This window comes from Emys orbicularis, chromosome 2 (genome assembly GCF_028017835.1).
Source record: "Emys orbicularis isolate rEmyOrb1 chromosome 2, rEmyOrb1.hap1, whole genome shotgun sequence".
Classification (NCBI taxonomy): Eukaryota; Metazoa; Chordata; order Testudines; family Emydidae; genus Emys; species Emys orbicularis.
In genome coordinates this window covers 275878620-275901630 of record NC_088684.1, presented here as the reverse complement: position 1 = coordinate 275901630, position 23011 = coordinate 275878620, and the positions used below count along the sequence as shown (strand labels likewise).

At 39.9% G+C, this 23011-nt stretch overlaps 1 protein-coding gene across 1 annotated transcript in view; it reads right to left on the bottom strand.

Moving 5' to 3' along the window:
* LARP4B (La ribonucleoprotein 4B) overlaps positions 1–20840 on the bottom strand; it is a 62589-nt gene extending 41749 nt beyond the window's left edge. Inside the window, exons 1-4 of the mRNA XM_065398611.1 lie at positions 20748–20840; positions 19868–19877; positions 19259–19289; positions 6587–6599 (exon numbers count right to left, since the gene is read on the bottom strand). Coding sequence (XP_065254683.1) covers positions 6587–6599; positions 19259–19289; positions 19868–19877; positions 20748–20840 — 147 coding nt within the window. The remainder of the gene's footprint in view (positions 1–6586; positions 6600–19258; positions 19290–19867; positions 19878–20747) is intronic.
* Between the last annotated feature and the right edge of the window lie 2171 nt (positions 20841–23011).

Here is a 23011-nt window from a genome sequence, read left to right as displayed (position 1 = left end):
GTGTGGAGAACTGATGAGCCGAAGTGAGTGATGGAATGGTGGGAATGATTCATGCTACAAGAGATTTAGGTGGGGAGGATGGGGTAAATTAGCAAGATTGATGCATAGCACATGTATCTAGCCCCATCACTATTGTACCTCTGTCAATTTCTCCATGTATTTAGCCTCAACACCTCTGGAAGGGAAGTGCTATTATCACATTTTGCAGATAGGAAACAGACAGACAGACTAAGGCGCAGAGTTTTTACATGTATTTAGGTGTTGCTCCACTCAGCACTGCAATGCCTAACTACCTTTTCAAGTATGGGTCTAAGTGACCTCCCCAAGTTCATATAGCAAGTCTGTGGCAGAGTAGGAAACTGAACTCTAATTTCCCATGTCCTAGCCTAGTGCCCCTACCCACTGTACCATCCTTCCTCGTGAGAAGGAGTACTTGGTGTGAAGTGTGCAGGCACAAGATTTACTTGGTTCTAAAAATCTAATTAATATTGACATACATGAGGCATTCCCACTGAAATAAACGGACGCCTTGCAGGGCTGATCTGAACTACTCTGAAAAAGTTTGATTTAAGATTTAAAACTTCCTGTAAGTGATGCAGGCTCTTACCAGTTTTTAATATACTTGATGTAGAATACATTAGAATAGAAAATGTCATTTTATTTTGTGTTTATAAATATAGCTCTTAGATACCACACTGAAGGGGACTACTGACAATCTTCAGATAGCTTTCCTTACTTGTGATGAACAAATGTGGCAAGATCTCATTTATACAGCAATTCTCAATTCTGGAAATTCACATACTTTGGCAAGGATTAAACTTCTAAACAGCAAAAATACAGCATTGATTTAGATTTGACAATGTTCAGTAACATTTTTGGATTATATCAGCATGACGTAAACTTCATTTTATCGAGCCAAAACTGATCAATATGCTTTTTGAAAGAGTATATGAAACTTGTGCTGTTTAGTCAAATCATAAATTGGACTTAGATTTACTCCAACTCCCAATTTCAACAGCCATATTTTAAAGTCTAATATACTGTAAATGATCAAATCATGCTTATAAAAATACTTACAAATTCTTCATCTTGCCATCCCCAAATACCACCATTTTTTGCTACTAGTAACTGATAAGGATCTCTTTTTACAGCAAATGAAGAAACTGTCAAATCTTGAGGCTGGTTCTGGAAATTCTCATTAGTTACGTGTTGTCTGTCATTCTCCGTAACTGTATTAGAAGTAGCAGTATTCCATAAATAGCCCATCAGATATTCACTATTACCACTAAAAATGGTGTCAGAAAAAATCTGATTTGTTAAATCAGCATTATCAGTCTGCAGAGTTAAGAACTGTGAACCCATCTCATCTTGGGAATTTTGTGCATCTAGTTTACAGGTATTTTCGGATTCATTCAAAATATCTTCCATCAGATCTAAAACACACCTCTCATTGCCTTGCTGAAGTTCTCTAGCACCAACTGGGACATTAGGTAATTCATATGAAGGAGTAGCAGCATATCTATCTACCTGCCCTGGGTCAGTAAAACCCCCACAAAAATCTTTATCAGTTGTGTTCAGATCACAAGTTTCAGTCTGTTCGTGATTTGCGGTGGAAATAGTTTTCAAACTTTTCATCTCAGCATCTAGAATGTAACTGCTGTTTTCAGATTCAGTGTTCTTTGTTCCCAACCACTTTATATTCTCACTGGTTTGTGCTTCTGCATGGTCAGTTGATGTATTAGAAACAATAACATTTTCTTCCTTTGACGGATTGAGACACAGATTCTCTTCACCCCTTTGAAATTCTGGTTCCTGTAGATCTGAAACACATTTTTCATAAGTTTCTGAAAGTTCTTCAGCTGAAGGTTCAGTACGCCTTTTAATGTAAATTGATTCTAATTCTGTATCGTCACAGTTACCTATCACATCACACTTTCTCACTTGTTTCTGAAGAACATCTGAATAGGATCTTTGACTTGATGGAGACAGACAGCTTGGAGATCCAAATATATGATTACTAGCTCTTTCATGATTTCTGAAACTGTTCCCCATTTTTAATCTATCATCTGTACAGTCTTCCAAAGTTACAGGTCTATCATGCATAACTGAGAAAACATTCTGATTGTGCATTAAGTCTCTATTGAGGCTTAGTGTATTACTGTCACGATCAAAAATGGTAACTTCAGAATCTGGCTCACTATTTTCTGTTTCATTATTAACCGTCTCCCGTTGATGCATTTCTAGTTTTGGCTGTTTTACCATTTCTACACCACCACCTGTTAATCTGGCAGGGTCAGTCCCAGCACTCAATTCATTTTCCATTGCATGGAATGAACATTTATCCCATAGTTCATCTTGTTTATAATTCAAGTCCATTTTATTTACATTTGAATATGCCAGCAAAGATACAGAGGAAATACTGTTTTTGTTAAATGAACTGGAATAGTCATATAATTTATCTTTATTTTCTGGCAGTGCTGGTGAAAGCTGACATTCTAGACAGTTTTCCTTTTGGATTATTGCATGTGTACTTATGTTATGTGGTTTGCAAGATGCTAAAGTATGATTTCTTACCCTTAATGAAGTCCTCAGACAACCAGTTTCCACACGAATGTTATCTGCTTGATATGAGGGAGTTTGCCCAATGATGCTCACATGATTGTCATCTTCCATGGTATTAGGACTTAAAACATTTGACATTTTTGTTTCAGTGCTGCCTTTCATATCAGTTTGAAAATCTAACACACTCTTCAATTTTGAGGGCACTTTAATCGTGTTTGCAACCAAAGCATTTTCCAAGTTACACAAAATTTCATCTGCGTATTTCTCTTCATCTTCCAGGAGCTGTTCCAATTTACTGTCACGTTCACAAGTAGTAAAAGGGGCCTCTTTTCTAAATTCACAGTACATTGTCTGAAATTTGTTTGTTTTCTCACTAGAATTTAGTTGACTTTCTGGCTTTAGTAGGGAATCCTCTTGGCTAAGGTTTTCGAGATCTTGTTTCACTGAAAAGGAATCACTGTCTATTTTGTGACATTCTAAGTGGAAACGTAAGTTAACTGTAGTATCGTCTAACTTTTGTTTAGTATTTGCTTCCTTTTCAGTTTTCAGTAAATGTTCACTTAAATGAAATGGTGTGGTCTCAGTGTTACAATTTCTCTCAGTCTTTCCTGAATTATATTCTTTAGCATTTAAAGCCAATGAGATGTCAGAAGTGGAGCTGTCAACACGTTTCACACTTTTTGAATAAGAATATTGTTCTTCTCCGAGAGCATTCACAAATTTTACAGACTCATTGTTTCTATTAATTGATTCATTCAAACTGACATTACTATCTAGTGTATCCAATCCTTGAATTCTATTTTCAGGAAACTCATCATATACTAGTGCTCTTAAACCATCTGTTGCTATAGTGTCCATATTTAGCTTATATGTCTGACAGCTGCTATCCAGTAAGTCGTTATAAGATGATTGGACGTCCATATGACGATACTCCTTTGTTTCATTTTTTTGCAGGTTTGACCTATGCTCTTCTTCACCTACAGAGGGTTCTTTCTGTGTATTAAACTCTGCTTCTACTTGTGCTGACTGCAGGATTGGAAATTCTTTCCTAGTGTCTAGAGGGCATACCACATTGCACATTCCTTCAACTGTAACAGCTGAATTATCTACGTCTGCTGCAATCGCTCCATGCTCAGTAGCTGGCATCTCTTCATCCATTTTCAGATCTTCAGCATCTACAATACAAATACTATAAAACTCCTCTCGTCTATGTTGTCTATGGTCTATATCAATATAGGTAAAAGCTGGAACTGCTGTTTGTCTGCATGATGTATCTGAAATCTTTCTATGGCTGTCACGACTGTTGTCTTGAACATTCTCCATTATTTCATTCTGTGTTCGTGAATATTCACATTTAACTGGGTAATATTCCAGATAACTCATATTTACCAAAGTTTCTTCCTGTGAGCCTTGGTCTAGAGCCACCGGTTCCCATGAAGGAGAAATACAATCCAATGAACATGGCTCTCTGGCTAGAATATATTTATTTCCATTATGACTATTACATTGAGAGATTTCTGTATTGTTCACACACTGAGTATTCCTATTGGTATTTTCAATTATTCTTTCACTGCCATCCCAGTCTTCCTTTTCTTCACTCTTTTCCAAATTTTCATATCTTTTAAAGACCTTTAGGATATGACTAAATGAAAGAAAAAAGTTAAAAGGTCTGTTATACTTTCTTTTAGTGACTTGCTCACTATCAGTGTTCTCCACACTTCTGTATGAAGGATACTTTGTTTTTCTACCCCAGAACCCACGTTTAGGATTTGGCTCCATGCAATTATCGGTATGAATGCACTCAATACTGACTAAAGCAGCTGTCCCATTAGCTGTCTTTTCTGCTGCGTGCAGCTCCTTACTTTCCACAGTTTCTAAAATTGAAGGTAAAGTTTTACTTATCCTGTTTTCTGGTGCCTCCTCTTCCACCGATTTTTGTAACAGGCCAGTTTTTTCATTATTTTTGCTGGTAGTTAGTTCTTTACTGAAGCAGCAACCCATGTTTAAAGAAGTTGTACTACAGGAGAGCTCACATTGCAAATCGCCTTCTTGCACATCTAAACTAACTTTCTACTGCTTCTGAAAAGACAAGCCAACACCCAGATGCCAAAAATAGTACAGGGAGCTCATATGCCATTGCCACTCAAAGTCCAAATCCCAGTTACAGAGCAATGTTTCATTATATGCACTGTAATATCTAGTCAAAGAGTTTTCCTAACCAAAACATAGCAGATTTGGCTAATATTTTAAGACCTGTGAGCATTGAATTGTTACATTTCCTGAGATTTCCTTAAACTAGTATCACCAGATAGCAAGCATGAAAAATCGGGACAGGGGGTGGGAGGTAATAGGAGCCCATATTAAAAAAAGCCCCAAATATCAGGACTGTCCCTATAAAATCGGGACATCTGGTCACCCTACCTTAAACCAAACTATTTTAACTATGTCTTTACCAAAGTGCAAGCATGCCCTAAACTGGTTTTCCTTCAAGTTGCAGATCAATATTTGTACAAGAGTATCTAAAGCAGAGCTACATGCAAGTTTGATTCAAATTAAAAAAAACAGAGAAAAAGTATTACTGAAGCTGTTGTGCACATTACTATATTCCAAAAGTGTTTCTATAAAGGTGAATATATACTAAGTTACTACTTTTTAGAAAAGCGAATTAAAGGTCACAACTCTTGTAATCAAGAGTCATAAGCTATCCAAATTCCTCTCCTCCAAACCATTTTTTTAAAATTAATATATCAATACAAAACAATCGCTTGTCCAAAAGTAGATATAAATATAGTAGTTACTCAGGCAACTTGTTATTCCCCCTTGTACAACTCCAATACATCTGACGCGCTTGCAGGTTTAAAGGGAAATACATTTAATGAACCAATACCACAGCATGCTTCATTGTTATTGTAGTTCACTCTAAGTGCTCTACTAAATGCATTAATTTTCTAAAACAGAAAGCCCTGCAACATATCTAGATATCTGTTCTAGTCTTATCTACATAATTTTTACTTCCATTCTTCAGGGCTTTCAAATTCTGACCAAGCTTAGTTGTCCTCATCATAAAGCAAAATTGCCTCTGTCACCACACCACTGTAATTTAAAGGAGTAGGTTTGTTTATTTAATTTTAAATGGTCTCTTGCTTTCCCTTCTTGGACTTCACTTTACTCTTCTTTCCTACGAGACAATTTTTCCGGCACTGTTTGCAGTGTCTATTTCCTGTTCTCCCCCCCCCCCCCCCTTTACCTACATGGTAGTTCTACCTCCTCCTCTATTTGTCTATGCCATTTTTGCCAAAAATCTTGCTTGCTCACTCATTCTACTTATCTTTTCTATTTTATCCCAACAATAAATTCCCCTACTTCCCATCCACAACTAGGCGTTCTTCCATCTGCCCATTCTCCCATTTATCCTTTCCATAAGGCTTGACACATTTACCAGGACTAAGTGTTCCAGGTCTAATTGTCCAGGAATAATGAACAGAACCAACCTCCCATCATCAAGGCTTGGCTTACAACCAAAATACTCTTGGTACAGCCTAGGGAACGCCTATCTTTTATAGCCTGTGGCTAGTATGGGAGACTAATGTGAAACGTGCCTCCACTGTTACCACAAAAATTCCTCTGGATACTGGAAGGAACAGTGTGTATTCTTCTCATCCACTTCATAAATTCCAAGATTCTCCAAAAGTGGTAGTGAGAGTCTAACCAAGTTACCCATCTCCCAGCATCTTTTCAGTTTTACTTGGAAAACAGACCGTGTCTTATTCTGCTGTTGCTCAGACCTTTCCCAAGAAGCATCAGCATGAAAGTCACCTATTCAGAAGTTTCATTGCCACCTAGGAGATTGTAAGTCAAGTCTTGTCAATTCAACTGCTGCAATTAACATTTATTCTGCTGCTGCGTAACAAGTTCTGAACAGCAGCACAGGTGATGGTCCCATGCCTGCAGACTCAGGAATATGACCCTGTATTATTTCACACTTAGTTCAGGTTTAGAAGATTCTCTGTGCAACTATAGAGACTGGAACCTGAGCGCTATCAATCAAATCAATAAATAAAGCAAAGAATACATGCTGCTTAAATTGACGACACTTGTCTAGGAAAGATACTTACTTGTATTGGGCAAACAGTTTTCAAGTTCTGAAAGAAGTTTCCAAAATTGAATTAAACACACAATCCTTCAGCTTCAGTTTAAACAAGGCCACAATCACATTTCTCTCAGATTACTCAGCTATCTCTACCTTGTCTATTCCCAATTTTATACAGCACAGATTTTTTTTTTTTTTAATTCTTTATAACTTCCCCACCTTACTATTGCCTGAGCTATTTCTTTATCTTTGTGGCAAAGGCAAAGAAGATTGTAAGTTTTTCCCGTCTATTTAGTGTACTATGGGGTACAAAGTTGTACAACAGTCTTCCAGATGTTCCACTAGATCTTTGTGCAAATACCTTGCTATTAATTTCTGCTCTATTTTTCATTGAATTTAATGTGTGCCAAACAAGGAGTATAAAATAAATTAATGGAGATATCTTATCTCCTAGAACTGGAAGGGACCTTGAAAGGTCATCAAGTCCAGCCCCTTGCCTTCACTAGCAGGACCAAGTACTGATTTTGCCCCAGATCCCTAAGTGGCCCCCTCAAAGATTGAACTCACAACCCTGGGTTTAGCAGGCCAATGCTCAAACCACTGAGCTATCCCTCCCCCCAAGTAAACTTTTGGAAAGACTGTCAGTATGGAGAATTACCTATAATCCTTTTAATTTGGTAAAATGTTTTCTACCAGATTCCCACTACTGAGCCTGCACTTCCAGACTGTGACTAACACAAAAGCTTTAATCTTCAGAACTCTAAAGAGAAGATGGCTCACCAATGAGATACACTTTATCAGCAGTGGCCAGCATAAACCTACAAACACCTGGAGACATGGACCGCTTTCAAGCAAAAGACAATACAAAAAAGTAAAAAAGTCCTATCTCCAAAAACTAAACATTTCAATCCCTTTGTAAATATGCTATTTATTAGTAACAAATTTACAAGGAAAAACTGCAACATGCAGGTTTCAAATGTAGGAAACATGAACATACCAGTGCCATAACAGTAAAGGAGCAGGGGTTAGATTTAACCACACTATCTAGAGCCATCCTATAGATGAGACAAAGTGGAAAAGGTACAAAAGGATATCAGAACAAATCTTAATTACCCCAAGGTTGATCAGGAGCTTGTGTTAGTACTCTGTGAGAGAAATCGTACTATAAAAATTGAGCATGCAGATGGTTTTTTAAAAAAATATTTCAAGAATTTGCAGGTGAGCCATTGTGGGAGAAAGTATTCCTAGAAGAATAAGTATCAAGTGAGCCAGTCCTTGCATTAACTAGTGTGTATGCACAGAAATTGGACACGCATCTATTTGCAATTCCTGGGACAGAATCTCTCTCTACAGAGATACAGTAGGAACAAACACCTACTCTGAAGATGCCAGTCTGGATCAAGCAACATCACATCTTTGTCTAGTTTGATTTCTTTTTACCTTGGGGAACAGCACTGCGAAGTGGTTGCAGCAAGGACTTATAGGCCAAAAATCAATGTTCATCAGCTGTCCAAAGTCCCCAGTTCTCATACTTCCTACAAGGTTTGTGGAATTTTGTTTCAAGTGATTTCATATCCAATGTCTCCCTACCCATATTTTGTACACAGTGTGTATTTGTTTGAAGAGTTTTCCCTGTAGCAACTTTTTGCAACTGATTTTTTGTATGCCACTGTATTAGTCTGTTGCAGACTAAAATTTGTTCTACCCACAGAACAAAAAAACACCTGAATTTGGGAAGTGCTACTCATTGCCTCAAGTTCTTAAAGGCTAAAATACATTAAGTCACACAGACAGCCAACTCTCTAACCTCAGACATGCACATGCTAAAGAGTTAAGTTGGCCAATTTTCAGAAGAAACTATTCAACACTAAGCCTCTCACCATTGCTGAATTGGCAGAAGGCATAAATCTCCAAGAGATTTGCCTTGAGACTCACAGCAACAGAGAAGATGGAGACTATCTTGGCCCAAGTTACCAAATCTGTGAACAATGTCACAAGTCCCTATAGCTGAACTGTTCTTAAGCACAGGAAGTCTGATGCATCATTGGTACCATCTGCTGCCCACTCCCCTTCTCTCCCCCCTAAATTCTCTCCTAGGACAGGGTTTCTCAACATGCTTGTGTCTAACTTGACTCAGATGTAGTTCTGAGTCATTTTTCCACTACATTTCCTGGAAAGGAGAACTGGTGGTCTCTCCTCCCCATTTAGAATACATTTAATTGAATATATGACATGTGTGAATGATCCAAAAATTTGTAAGGTCAAATAGTATTTCTCACCCTAGATATTGTTGCAGGCAGTTTGCAAAGTTTCTGTGGTTCAGAGTTCCAGTTATATTCCTTTTCAGACTGGACCCCTGTCTCAGTCTGGACTCCCCCCTTGCCTTCCCTTTTGCAGTCTTTCCTCTTGGGCAGACAAGCCATGAAGAGGAGTCCTGTTTGCCTTCCTCCCCATCCTTAAATAGAATTTACATGAGGTGGGAATCCTTTGTTTCCCAAACTTGACCCCCCTTCCTTTTCAGTGGAAAGTTACAAGAAGTCCCAGGTAATGTTTAATATCAGACAAGACCACCTGACTCTGTAGCATCACAGCATCCATGAGTCAGAGGCAGCATGAGGCGTCCACAGGAAGGCCATGTTTTTCACAGCTCATTGTCCTCGCGGATAGGCCATCCCCCCGTCTGGCTTTTCCATTGTTGTACCTGAAGTATTAGCCTTGGGCGTCACCCAAAGCAGCATAGTTGAAGTACAGATACATAGTCAATATTCCTAACTTCAGATACAGAAATGATACAGGCATACAAATTGGATACAGGTCTGTCGCATCTTACGCGCATTTAACATGCGCTATTTCAGCTTTATGCGGTCGGCAAAAACAAAAAACAAAACAAAAAAGAGGAAAAACAACAATTTTAATACTGTACCTGTAGTGCGGGTGATTCCGCCCGCCATTACACTCAATGTAATTTTGACTATACGCGATTTTCGCTTTACGCGCTGACTGCGGAACATAACCCCAGCGTAAGATGTGACAGACCTGTAATCGCATTCAGTAAGTAGTAACTTTTCCAAGGATATTTCACGAGCCATCTTGCATAAAGTATATCTCAGTTATGTCATTCATATCATAAGCATATTTTCATACAGAATATGGAATGATGTCACAGACATGTTAACAAATGTGAAGAGAAAGCTTGCTACAACAGAGCAAAGTACCATTAAAACTAGAGTTTGCCTACTGATCTGAAAGTTTTCATTTAGTGCTCTCACAGACAAGCAATTCTACTATTTACATTAACAGAAAAACAAAATGGGAAATTCTGTGGCCAAGAAGTAACTTGCTGTGGCTTTACCATACCATTTTCTTTATATATGTTCTGGTGATTCTAAGGCAGGATGGAGAAAAAATATGAAAAATAACTATTGGTAAGGTGCTAGTTTAGTTCTTGCCCATGTTTAGTCTTAAGTTGCTAAACAGAACATTTTGTACTTTGTTTCTTTAAATTTCCTACTTAATAAAATTCAGATTTTACAGAGATTTTTTTCCTGCTAAGAAATCTCACTCAAAACGCTCATCTACACTGGGACGGGGAGGAAGGGGGGGGAAAAAAAAAAAAAAAAAAAAAAAGACAGACATCTCAGGCCTCATTGAGATGCTTACTGGGAGAACCAGGGTGGATAAAAATTGATTTAAAAAAACAAAACTGATTTTATTTAAATCTGATTTTTTTGATTTCTGATTTTTTCCTCAAAAAGCATTTTATCTAAAGACAGTTTTAATTAAGATATATTATAGCTCGAAGATATCTCATCATGGAATAGGGATTATAAATTCTATAGTATGAGACAATACAGTCATGTAATTTTTAAGCAAAGTTTTGTAAATGAATTCCAATAGTTCATGGATTAAAGACCCAATCTTACGGGGTCCCACCGGCTTCTGTATAGATTATTTAGGTTCATCTTTCTATCTACCCAATGGGACTCAGTGCTCAGTCTAGAAGATACCATCAGAGATGCTTAGTTTTGCAGTTCTCAAACTGTGGATTTGTGTCTCCCGAGGTAACATGCTTGTTAACAGCAAAAACTGTTTTTAAATAAATAAATAATATATAGAGGTGAGAAATACAATAGAGTTGAGGACTGCTGTCTCTGCAACTTTGTGTACACAGAGTTAATCCCTTACAGCTCTCTCTAAAAATGCAAAGTTTCAAAAAATTAAATGAATAGAAGATGGTTGGGGCAGAATAGATCTGGACAAGGAGAAGAAGTTTGGAGATAAATGTGAGAAGCGAGGGACATATGCTTGTTTTGTTAAAATATTATATGTTTGCTGTTGAAGAAAAAATCCAGAATACATAACATTGTTTTAGTTAAATAAAACAATTTAAATGTCTGTCTGGTGATGTTCTCCTCCTAATACAGCATGGCAAGAAAATCCTCCAAATATTAATAATTAACCTGTTGAATTGGAGATATTTATGAAGTCATTGGGAGGTGAATTATCTGCTTCAATTACCTTTGGTAAATGAAATAACCAAACAATCATTCATTTTCTGATATAGCTGTAAAACTAAATCGGAAAAGTTTTCAAAATAAATCACTGTTTAAAAACGTATAGTGTGTACCTTCTAAAAATGAAACCTACATCTCTGAGTTGTAAAGAATATGTATTAAGGTTATAGCAACCCACAAGAATGCACTTTTATGTAGAAAACCATGATTAAATCAAGTCTCCCTGACTAGTGATTTAAATCAAATCCACCCTGTGGAGAACACTAATAAGCAAATAACCCATGCTATATTTGCAACCACCACCACCTTCTGATACACTGAATTTTCGCAAACCAATACAGCTGACGTACTTTGACCAGGTTGTACCCCTCCATCATGGTTTGCACTTTGAAATCAATAGGATTTGTGCTCTTAAGTCACTCAGGTGCTTTTATTAAAACCTAAGGAGCCTAAATTTAGCCTCCTATTTTTGAAAGTTTTGGTCTGTGTATACAAGAGAGTTCACAATATCTGTGCTACGGTTTTGAAAAATCTAAGTACATTTGCATTGCCAGTGAAGCAATTTTGTTTCAAAGTGACAACGTTTTTAATACCATGAAGAAAAATTTAATAATTTCAGCTTTAGTTCCTGCAAACACTTAGGCATGGGCATTCCCACTGAAGTGAATGGGATTAACAATGTGAGAAGACTCAAGTATCTACTTAAGTGTTTGCAGGAACAGAGTTTATTTTCTGCCTACACCACACAAATAAGATAACGTCACTACTTGAACAAAAACAAAACAGAACCAGCATTATAAATTTAGTGCATTATAAATTTAAAGTTACATTAGCACAAGAATATTAGGTTTACAAAGCCTCAACCTGATTTAAGTAATTGATATTTTTAAAGAGTGATTTAAACCATGATTTAAAAAAACTGTAGCCTTTAAAATGACTTCACTATTTCAAGGGCAATAGTTTGCTAGTGACCTCAACCATCAAGGTGGTGGGGGAAGAAAAGACAGGCACCATCATCCGACGGGGACAGGTGAGCAAAGCCCACAGGTAAGTGGGGAACATGGAGACCTGGGAGATGGGTCGGAAACAAGAGGGAGTGTGGGCTATAATGGCAGAGAGAAAGGAGGGTCAGGGCAAAACTGGGAGGCAAGATCGAACCAATATCTTAGATGCCTATATACAAATGCGAGAAGTATGGGTAATAACTATATGCGAGAAGTCTGTTGGTCCGGCCCAGTAGCTGCTCATAACAAACCTTTGCTGAGGACGACTCAGACACTTCTATCCATCAGAGTGATGCCAGAAATGGAGGTTTTGGCTGTACCTGATTCTAGACTAGAGGTCAGCCTTTGAAACAAGTCAGTGAGGCCTTATCAGTCGAGGAACGGTCTGATGAACAACTGTTCTGCAAGATCCTTTCCCTCATGCATTGTCCTTCTCCAATCTTCCTAATGTCTCTTCTCCAATCTATTCACACTACCTTTTCCTGGGAATCTTGTAATAATTACTATTTAGTGTCATCTAGATGGACAAATATGGTAGGACAGGTCACCTGGGGCAACCAGACCATGAATAACCTGGAAAAGGAACCCACAAGGGTTTACAATAAAATAGCCATATCTCCTAGTATTACCAAATCAACTGCTTTAATTGCACTTTGAAAGAAACCAGTGCAGTTCATGGAGCACTGCTAATGTGCTCACACTGCCCCAACCCCATTAAGTAGGTTGGATATAATTCACCATCAGGTGAGGCTTCTGAGTGGTCTTCAAAAGGTAGACCCAAGAACAGTATACCACTCAAGTCCAACCTGAAGATGAGCAAGGCATGAATGACTGGAAAGGTCCACACTGAGGAAATGCAACCTCAGTTAAGCTTAAGGGTAAATAAAAAGGCAGTAGAGCCACCACTGCATTGCAGGAGCACATGGGAGGGTCTGGAAGTAGACCCTGAATCTTCAGTAAGGGATGAACCTGCTGCACCAATAGATGCAACAGTTGCAATCCCAGTCTATTCCTCAAGTTGCCTTCACTTGGTAACAAGGACCTCCATTCATCTCAAGTTAAGCTTCCATCAGCATGTTCTAAAACTGGTCCTTGTCTCAGCCAGCTGCTATGAAAGCAAGTTCTTTGCAATTTCCAACTGCTTGTTTGTCAGATTCTTTGACAGTCCACGTATGACCCAGGTACACCCACTTAACTCTGGTGGACAGGGACGCATTATCTGAGCAGTAGATGAACCAGACAAACTGTGCCCAAGTTAAGGATCTCCTCTACAGTGAGCAACAGAATAATCAAATTAGGAATGGTAAAATGTATTGTCATAGGGCTGCTATTAGAACACCTGAAAAACACCCCCCCCCCCCCCCCCCCAGAAAAGCAGCCTCTTTTGTGGTTGAAGAATGAAATGACTTAGGAGATGAGAATTCAATTCAGTTGTGTCAGCTTGTGAGTCTTGGGCAAGTCACTTTCTCTTACTGTGCCTCAGTTCCTCATCTGTAAAATGGGGATAATATGGCCCAAGTACGATGACAGATAGAAACAATACAAAACCAAAAAAGTGACATCGAGAACTGATAGTAATTTAGTACTAGAGCAACAAAGAAAACGTTGGGACTGGACAATAAGGATCCCAGAAGATAAGAATCACTTGACTCCACCATGGCAATTTTATTACTTTTTAATGAGGGTATATTGAGGTTTTAAAAACAAATTATTTTAGATATGGGAGTTTCTCAAAGCTGCTGACATTAAAGATGGCAAATGTTCAGTCTAGTTCAGTTTTCTGCCAAAGTAGGATTGTTTCTTACAGCCAATTTGCATGTGCTTTGTCTAGTTTTAATAGTATCCAACAATGGGGTTTCCAAGCTATTTCAGAGAGCCTAACACAGTAAGTAGTTTGATTGGTCATTAAATGTTGTATGGTGTCCATTCACTGAGGTTTCCTAGATACAAGATTGAAGAAATCCCTCTGCCTCACTTAGAGCTTGTCTACATGGGAATTTTAAAGTGGATCAAACCAAGTTAATCCTGTTTGAAAATGGATGTATACATGATTCATTCCATTGCTACACACAAACTCCTCATTTGCCATAAACTCTGGAGTCCTCTTGCCAAGTGGACTAGGATTCCTGCAAAATTAAATTAGTGCAGTCTATTGTTCACGTGCATGCATCTGCCTCCATGCTTCCAAAGGCTATCCCACAGTGCTCTGCAGGTTGCCCATTACTGACCTGTCTGTTCACATGTGTGTCACCCTCCTGCTATGGTGTCAAGTTCCCAGGATAATCCCTTCTCCCTTTAAAGCTGGAGCAGAGACAAAATATTCTCATTTGCTCCTGGATCCCACTGTATCATTATTCTTGGAGCCATACTGAGACCCTGGATCTCCATCACCATCTGGAGAAAAGTATTGGCGCAGGACGCTCTTGTGGCTGGCCACTAGAATAAAGACCTTTTGGACCCAAGACTGGGACAATGAGAAATGCAGGAAAAAGAGCAAGCATTTTAAGAGGACGTACACTGAAATGAGGGACAATGATAATCTGGCAGAGGACATGTGATCTGCCCATTTTATGATGAACTGGACAGGATCCTACACAATTATTGCACAACTCATCCAAGACACCATGTGGAACCTGCTCTCCACACCACCAAAGATGACCAGCAAGACTCACTGGAGGATGACTGGGAGGATGCTGGAGAAGAGCTGATTCCTGAGAGAGTCAAGATCTTTTTGGGACCCCAAACCCTAATGCTATCCAGCTGGAAAGCCAGCAGCAGTCAGCAGAGGCTCAGTCCCTGCTAGAAAGCCATGCTGCAACCAAAGAGTCAAATTCCCTGAAGGGAATTTCAACATGTAAGTACCTATCTTTACAATTTATTATTGTTGTGCTATATAATGCCTTCTGTCTTCTGGGTGGGTGGGTGAGATTCTGTGGCCGGTGTTGTGCAGGAGGTCAGACTAGACGATCATAATGGTCCCTTATGACTGTAAAGTCTATGATTTTATTCTGGGTGCCCCACGGCCACAGCCATTTTAGACAGATGTGAGCCAGAAGCTAGCCCCTGCCTCCCTCTGTCCATCAGTCCATGCTGACCTGTTGGCCTCCCCATATGCGTTTCCAAAATGGCAGCTGCTCCGCCCAGGTGACTGTCCTCTATCTCTTGCAAGCCACAGCTATCAACAACCTTTAGGATTGTGGCACAGAGGCCATTTGTCCATCTTCGTTTCTCCTTCCCTCATCTGTCCTACCTAGAAAATGCCACCCATTCACCAGCCCAAATGTCACCTGGCTGCATGGTGCAGCCACAGCCTCTACCCCACCCCCAGAGCACATTTGATCAATGAAAACAATTTATTATTGCGAAATGCAACTATTTTTTGAGACCGTGGTTACAGGAAAATAAATTTGGTTATTGTTCAGAGTTTACATAAGGAATAAATGGACATTGTATGCCCAGAAAAAGGTACAAACAGTACTGTTCCCTAATGAGGTTTCAATGTCCTGTAACATACACAGTCCACTGACAATCACAGCAGGACCCCATCTGCACCCTCTCCATGTTTGCAAGGGAGAGAACACAGAATTTAAGACTGAGGAATTATTCGATTTTAATTTGCACACTGTCGGGAATAGCTGCATGCCCATCTGTCCCCAGTATAGCAAACCCATTCTCCCCTCCCCTCCCAGTATAGCTTTCAAGCCCTTTCCTCTCCTGCAATACTTCTGAAGTGGCCCACTCTGGTGAATAACTTCACAGAATCTCCCGCTGGTCTGGCCTTTCCTTTAAGTAATACTCTTCTCTGCTTCCTAGTCACCTGCCTCAGTGCAACATCACTGAGAGTGAGGACAGCCTAATGGGGATCCACAGGGGATTACTCTCTGCTCGGCCTCTAATGCATCCCCAATCCCTCCAACACCAGAGGGCCTAAAACAAAACTGCAAAACCAAAATGGGAACAGAATTCCAACTCAACTCAACCCAACCCACCCCACCAACCTACTAAAGCACAGCAGCAAACATATAGCATACAGAAATCCTAGTGCACGCAGCACCTCCTCACATGCAGGCCACTTACCATCTCTGAGGTTCCCCAAGACGGCAAGTATCTTAAGGAGGTAAAGTCACATACGCATAATAAATGAAAATGTTACCATGGCCAGTCTGAAATATGAACAATAAGTGACTGGATGTCCCCTCCCCACTTCCAATACTCCCACAACCACAGCACCTGCAACAGCCAGACCATCAAGAACAGGGCCTCTAGCTACTGTTGAGGGGCTGGCCAACCAAAAGGAGCAAAAAAGGAAGATTCAGGACAAAATGTTTGGCGAACTCATGGCAGAGTCCCAAACGAAGACCACACTGGCTGATAGGTGGAGACTGTACATGAGGACTCAGAGGAAGAAAGCCAGCTCTCCCAGGAGATTGTGGCAATGATCAAGGAAAGCATCACAGTGGCTAAGGAGAGCACTGAAAAAGACAGAAATACAGAGAGGCAATGCACGAACACAATCCTGAGACAGAATGCTCTCCTACAAAACATGCTCCTGCTAGGCCGCAATACTGGCTACTGACACCAGCAGCAATTCCTCCATGCCATATCCATGTAGTACTTGGAGAGGCCACTTCCCTCTGAGGTCCAACATCTGCCCACCAGGAACACCGGCTCCAGAAGTCCAGAACTTTGGAGCCCTGGCACCAGAACAACTGAGTACAAGAGGCAAGACCTATGCACACTAACTTTAAGCTCCTTCCCCCTGCAAACTTGTTATATTCGCTCTGTTTACACTGTTGCACTTTTAGTTTGGTTCACATTGACCAACAAAAAGCAAACCTTTAAATAAAAGAGTGTATAAAAAAGGTATTTATTATTATTTAAAGTTTTTGGCTTTGTTACGGTTTCATAATAAAAATTGTTTAAGATCCATTTTGGTCCATTCTCACTCATCACTAATGTAACAAAATTCTTTAAATAAAGCTAAAATAATTCAAAGTTTTACAGAAGTGTATAGGCAATATCCAACCTCCACCAGCCTTAAACTGCACTGCTCAAAACCTATCCCAGTTTGCCCCCCATGGATTAGCAGTGGGATACACAGACACACATTCAACCAGGAGATTCAAAATATGAGCAACAGGCATCCCTAAAAGTATTCTCCTTTGTGTTAATATTCTCTACAGGATGCCTTGCTGGCTGCTTGAACTGCTAAGCAAGTCTCTGCACCTCGGTTCCACCCATTGATAAGGCTTACCCCCCTTGGTCTCACAAATATCGTGCAGAAGACAACTATAATAATTGACTCTTTTTGCTGCATCCAAATGATTCCATAAGCAGCACGATCTGCCTTTCAAAACAGCCAAATGCACTCAATTACCTTCCTGCAACTACTCAGTTAACATGTTCCTTCCTTCTGCTTGGTGGTAAGGTGCGTGAAGTCCAAAGCCGAATGTGTGGCTCTGTGCACTGTAATACAGCCCAGTCAGCCTTTGCATACTCTCACTTGCCACCACAGCAGCATAGTGCATTTCTGGGTCTATGCTGGCAGAAAGCAAAACGGCAAGAAAGCTCATCCAAAAAGGAAGCATGACATGAAACACCAAGAACATGGGGTTTTAAAAATCTGAATCCTCCTAACTTCCACTTCGCATCCCACAATTCACAGTGAAAACTATCCCATAATATACACTGCTCAGCCACACAGCAAAGGACCACGGGATGTTCCACCCCCCACATCCCCTTGAGAATGATACTCCATCAGTTTGCAGCAAACTACCAATGTGTGTTCACACCATGTTGAAATTGAAAACAGAACAAGCATATTGGGTGCATATTATTGGTGGCACTTGCATACTGTGAGTTACCAAATGTGCAGCTAAAAAGTTGCATTAAACCTTCATGTAGACATACCCTTAGCCATTGTCTACACAGCCAGATTTCTAGGTAGGGACGTGGAGGCAGTAGGGGCAAAGGGGTCCTAACAAAAAAAATTAGTCTTAATTTGCTTACTACTAGGCGGACCACTAGCTGCTCAAACTATGGAATGGCTAAATATGTGTTGTAAGTTTTGATCTTACTATGTTCGCAGAGGAAGACTGACACTACATTTATTGAGAAAGATTAATCCTTTACAAAAATTAAAAAAACAAACACCCCCCCCCCAAAACCCACACTTCTGTGGGTTCATTGGTTCATTCAAGGCTCCAGACTAATATCCAAGGAGTTACATTTGCCGAGGTCTACATCTATTCCAGAAGCCTCGGCAACAGACATTCTGTGAAGGGGTGGCTGAACTGGCAGAAAGCAGACAGCCTAACCTTCGTTTGAGGTGCACTGCCAGGATGGCTAGGGAATACGATTCAACGCATTCCAATACGCTCCTGGCAGAAGGGCTCTTGTGCTCTCAGAGTTTCTGGTAGGGCCTCCACAAGCAGTAACACGTTTTGCTGAATACCCCCAGTGCACAGAGGTCCAGAGAAGTAATCTGCACATTTCTGCACCAGTTTACAGAAATATAGCCTTATAACCTTTAAAAAGTAATTCAAATAAACTGGGGAAAACAGTGCTTTCTTGTTAATCATGTTTTAGCCAGGACCTCAGCTGGAATTAGATTAAAGATTAAATGACCTACTTCTTTGTATGTTTCTTGAATTCTACTGAAGAGACAAGTTTTGCTCATGAATCTACAGCCACATTCCCAGATTTTGTACAGGAGCATCAAATAATTACTAATAAAATATTCAGACATTTTGTATGAGAGGGAACATATGGCTTTTAAAGAAACCCCTTTAGAAGCATAGGTCAATATACTAAGTCACTGACAGGTGCTCTACACGAGCGGTATCCTAAGAACCACGATACTGGTATAGTTCATGAAAAGCTTGAAAAATAATGACACTTTATAGGGAGAAAAGCTGAAAACTAGAGACCATGCTTATCCTTCAGGTCTAATGCTATGGATAACATTTCAAGTCTTCCAAACTCATGTTAACTGTCTGCCTTCAGTGGCTCCTTTACTAGAGAGTTTAGACATTAGATGAAATCTGTTCTCTAAAGTTACCGAAGATGGTTAATCCCATTTCTAAAACAGATATGGAAGAGCAGACATTTGAGATTTGGCTCTAAATTTGCATCTAGCATTACGCGTTTTAATTAAGGACATTTTACCTAGAAGAACTAGCATTAGACAAAAAGCATAGTGAGTGGCTTCTCTGTGAGAGTGGGAAACTAATGCAAATAAGCTGACACCCTTTTCTTTAGATCAACTGATATACCTATTAGGTCCAGATGTAGCACTGAAAATTACTGGTATTTTGACTGTTCCCTAGAGTCAGATATTCTGAAGAGAGACAACTTTAGCATGGAACAAAAACTCTGCACATCTGAAATAATGCCACTCTGAATTTGGCTGAACATATTCCTGTCTGATTTTAAAGAGAAGAGAAACATCCACATTTGAGTTTGAGGCAGAACCGAATTGAGGCAGGGAAGTCACTCAACTAAAAAAAAACCAAACAAAAAAACAAGGTCCCCAACCTCCACTTATGCCCATGTTTTAGGACAACCTGGAGAATACATGTGTTTAATTAGTGGAAGTGAGAAAAGCAGAGTACACTAGGTTAAAGTGGTCTAGTGATCTGTTTGTTATACAGAAGGGGAGGGGGAAGAGCAACTGCTGCTGGAGCCTGGAGGAGCACTCTGGGACAGCTCAGTCGAGAGAGGTATTGATGGCTCCCTGCTCCAAGTGCAGCTCCCCCTCCCCCATCCTACACCACTCACCTCCCACCCAGTCCCAAAGGCAATATTTTCCTTAAAGCATTATTACATTTTAGTCTCAAATCATTTAAGTACCGTTTATGCAAGAAGTTAAATTTTCCATTTGTTAATAAAAAGATTCAAACCCAAATGTCTAAGTTATTTGGAACATTTGCTACTATCACTAAGTCTGTACACAAGTTGCATTTACCATGCATTTTGCCAAAAGCCACAAGAACCCCATAATGCAATTTATTAGATCCTGCACAGCAACATGTATTTTGTGCCGTCTGCCAGAGTGTTTTGACTATGCAAAATTCATTACATGGGATGCAAATTCCCATTTTACACAAGTTATCAACACTTTTAATCTAAAGATATCCATGCCAAGATTTATTCCCGTAAAATCTCTCCTCATGTGTAGGTTCTAGCACTCTCTATTGACTAACTTGAGGGTTAGTAGCTTTTTCTTTTTTTTTTTTTTTTAATATAAACAAATAAAATTAAACCCCTCTCCAATTGGCTTTAGCATACTAGTAAGTGCATAACATGTTAACTAAAGGCGCATACTACTTCAAGACCGAGAAATAACTACTATGAAGGTGAATTTCCAGGAGTTGTGGAAATGTAGCCACCTAGACAGCTATTTCTCAGGAGTTTTGGTGGTGGTGCCATGTACTGCCCATATCCTGTATTAGAGTGTTCTGGGATACAATTTGTATTAAAGACTACCAAACAAAAGTGCGTATTTGTTTAATATACAAAACAAAGACTACATTAGATAGTTTGAGGTAACTAAGTGAAATGTTTGGGTTTTTTTACTATAATACTTACTAGATGAGAACTGTCTTTAACTTCTTGTACTTGCTGCACCTGCGGTTCAGCCACAACTTTAGTGTCCTGATCAGAAGTCATGAGCTGTCTGCTTTTTGGCTCCTCAGAGAGAACTTTACTGGCCACCTTGGTAAGCTGCAAACAAAAAGATACATGTGTTATAAAAGTGACTTAAAATAGTTCAAGAATTCATAAGCAATTTTGTTTTGTAGAACAATGGCAAAAGGAACAGCTACAACTGTTTCTACTGTAGGTTTTCCAGTGGAAAACAGATATAAGCACAATTTACATTGATCCACCTTGAGATGCGTTCAGGTTGGTGTCCAACAATGCAGCACCTCTTTTTGCCACCACTGCAGCTAATTATTCCCCCATTTGATTAAAAAGATTCCAAGTTTCAGTACAAATGGATTTTCAGGCTCCCAAGTGTTCTAACATTTCATCTTAACAATTTTTAAAAGATGTCACATCACAATTGCTTTTCTACGTTAGCAGGGCTAAGTCAGTCATTCTATTTGATCATGCTTGAAGGTTACTTTATCCAACCAGATGGGCAGAAAGCGGATGGGGGGGGGTGAAAATCTGTAGGACATGGATGGCTTCAAATTTTACAGCTATTAAACTACCTCTATCTTAGTAAACAGTTGGTGTTTCATAAAAAAAAGACAGTCATTGTATACATCACATCGTTTTTAAAAAAGGACTGGAATGTAAATGAGAATTTTTTGGGTGGAGGGGCAGAACCTCATCTGGAATACTGTGTACAATTCTGGTCTCCCATGTGTAAGAAAGATGAATTCAAACTGGAACGAGTGCAGAGAAGGGCTACCTAGGATGATCAGAGAAATGGAAAACCTACCTCCTGGAGAGGAGGCTCAAAGAGCTTGGCTAGTTTAGCCTAACCAAGAAGGCTGAGGGGAGATACGATTGCTCTCTATAAATACACCGAAGAGATAAATACCAGGGAGGGAGAGGAGTTATTTAAGTGAAGCACCAATGTTGGCACAAGAACAAATGGACATAAAACAGAATTGAAATTAGACAAAGGTTTCTAACCATCAGAGGAGTGAAGCTCTGGACCAGCCTTCCAAGGGGATAAGTGGGGGCAAAAAACCTAATTGGCTTCAAGCCAGAGCTTGGTAAGTTTATGGATGGAATGGGATGATGAGACTGCCTACAATGGTATGTAGCCGATCTGCGACTGCTAGTAGCAAATATTCTCAATGGCCAGAGATAGGACACTAGATGGGGAGGGCTCCCAGATACTACAGAGAATTCTTTCCCATGTGTCTGGCTGATGGGTCTTGTGCACGTGCTCAGGGTCTAACTGACTGCCGTATTTGGAGTTGGGAAGGAATTTCCCCCCAGGTCAGACTGGCACAGACTGGGGGTTTTCGCCTCTCTTTTTCACAGCATTGGGTACAGGTCACTTGCAGGTTTAAAGTAGTGTAAATGGTGGATTTTCTGTAACTTGGAGTATTTCAATCATGATTTGAGGACTTCAGAAACTCAGCCAGAGGTTATGGGTCTACTACAGGAGTGGGTGGGTAAGGTTCTATGGCCTGCAATGTGCAGGAGGTCAGACTAGATGATCATGATGGTGCCTTCTGGCCTTAAAGTCCTTGAGTACAAATGGAGGTTTTTTAATTGTTAGTTGTTTTTTTTAATCTCACTGTTAGCCCTAGAGTACCACACGCACACAAATTGTGCAATATGTGGGAGATATCACCTTGAACATGTCAGATTTAGCCCTAAATCCAAGGGGTGAGATGTAGTGTTGTGCCTGTAAGAGGAAGCACAGACACGCATCCCAGGGAAATGAAGAGATTGGGGTCTGTACTAGGGTAGCTTTAAGTCATCTTTGCACTCTCCAAACCCTGGGCTGCTCTGGAGGATGGAGCAGTCGCCAGCCTAACTCAGAGCCCCTGTGGCCTTTGTAAGTTACAGCCGTGTCCCAGGACTGCCTGGAATCCCCACAGTATTGCAGACCTGTCCAGGCACATGCACCACTGAACTAGGGCTTGGCAAGGGGGTCCAATGAGGCACCCTTACTGCCATTACCTCAGTACCTGCTGTGGGGAAGTTTTTCCCCCAGGTGGAACTGGGGTTTTTAGGACACATTTATGACACTTTAGCCCTTTTATTCAGCATAAAGGGACCACACAAGTATTCAAGAATTCAATCAAGAGGTTTTGCCAGTAGCTAGAGAAACTACAGTTAGAACTGAAAGTGAAACTTTAAAATATTACTAG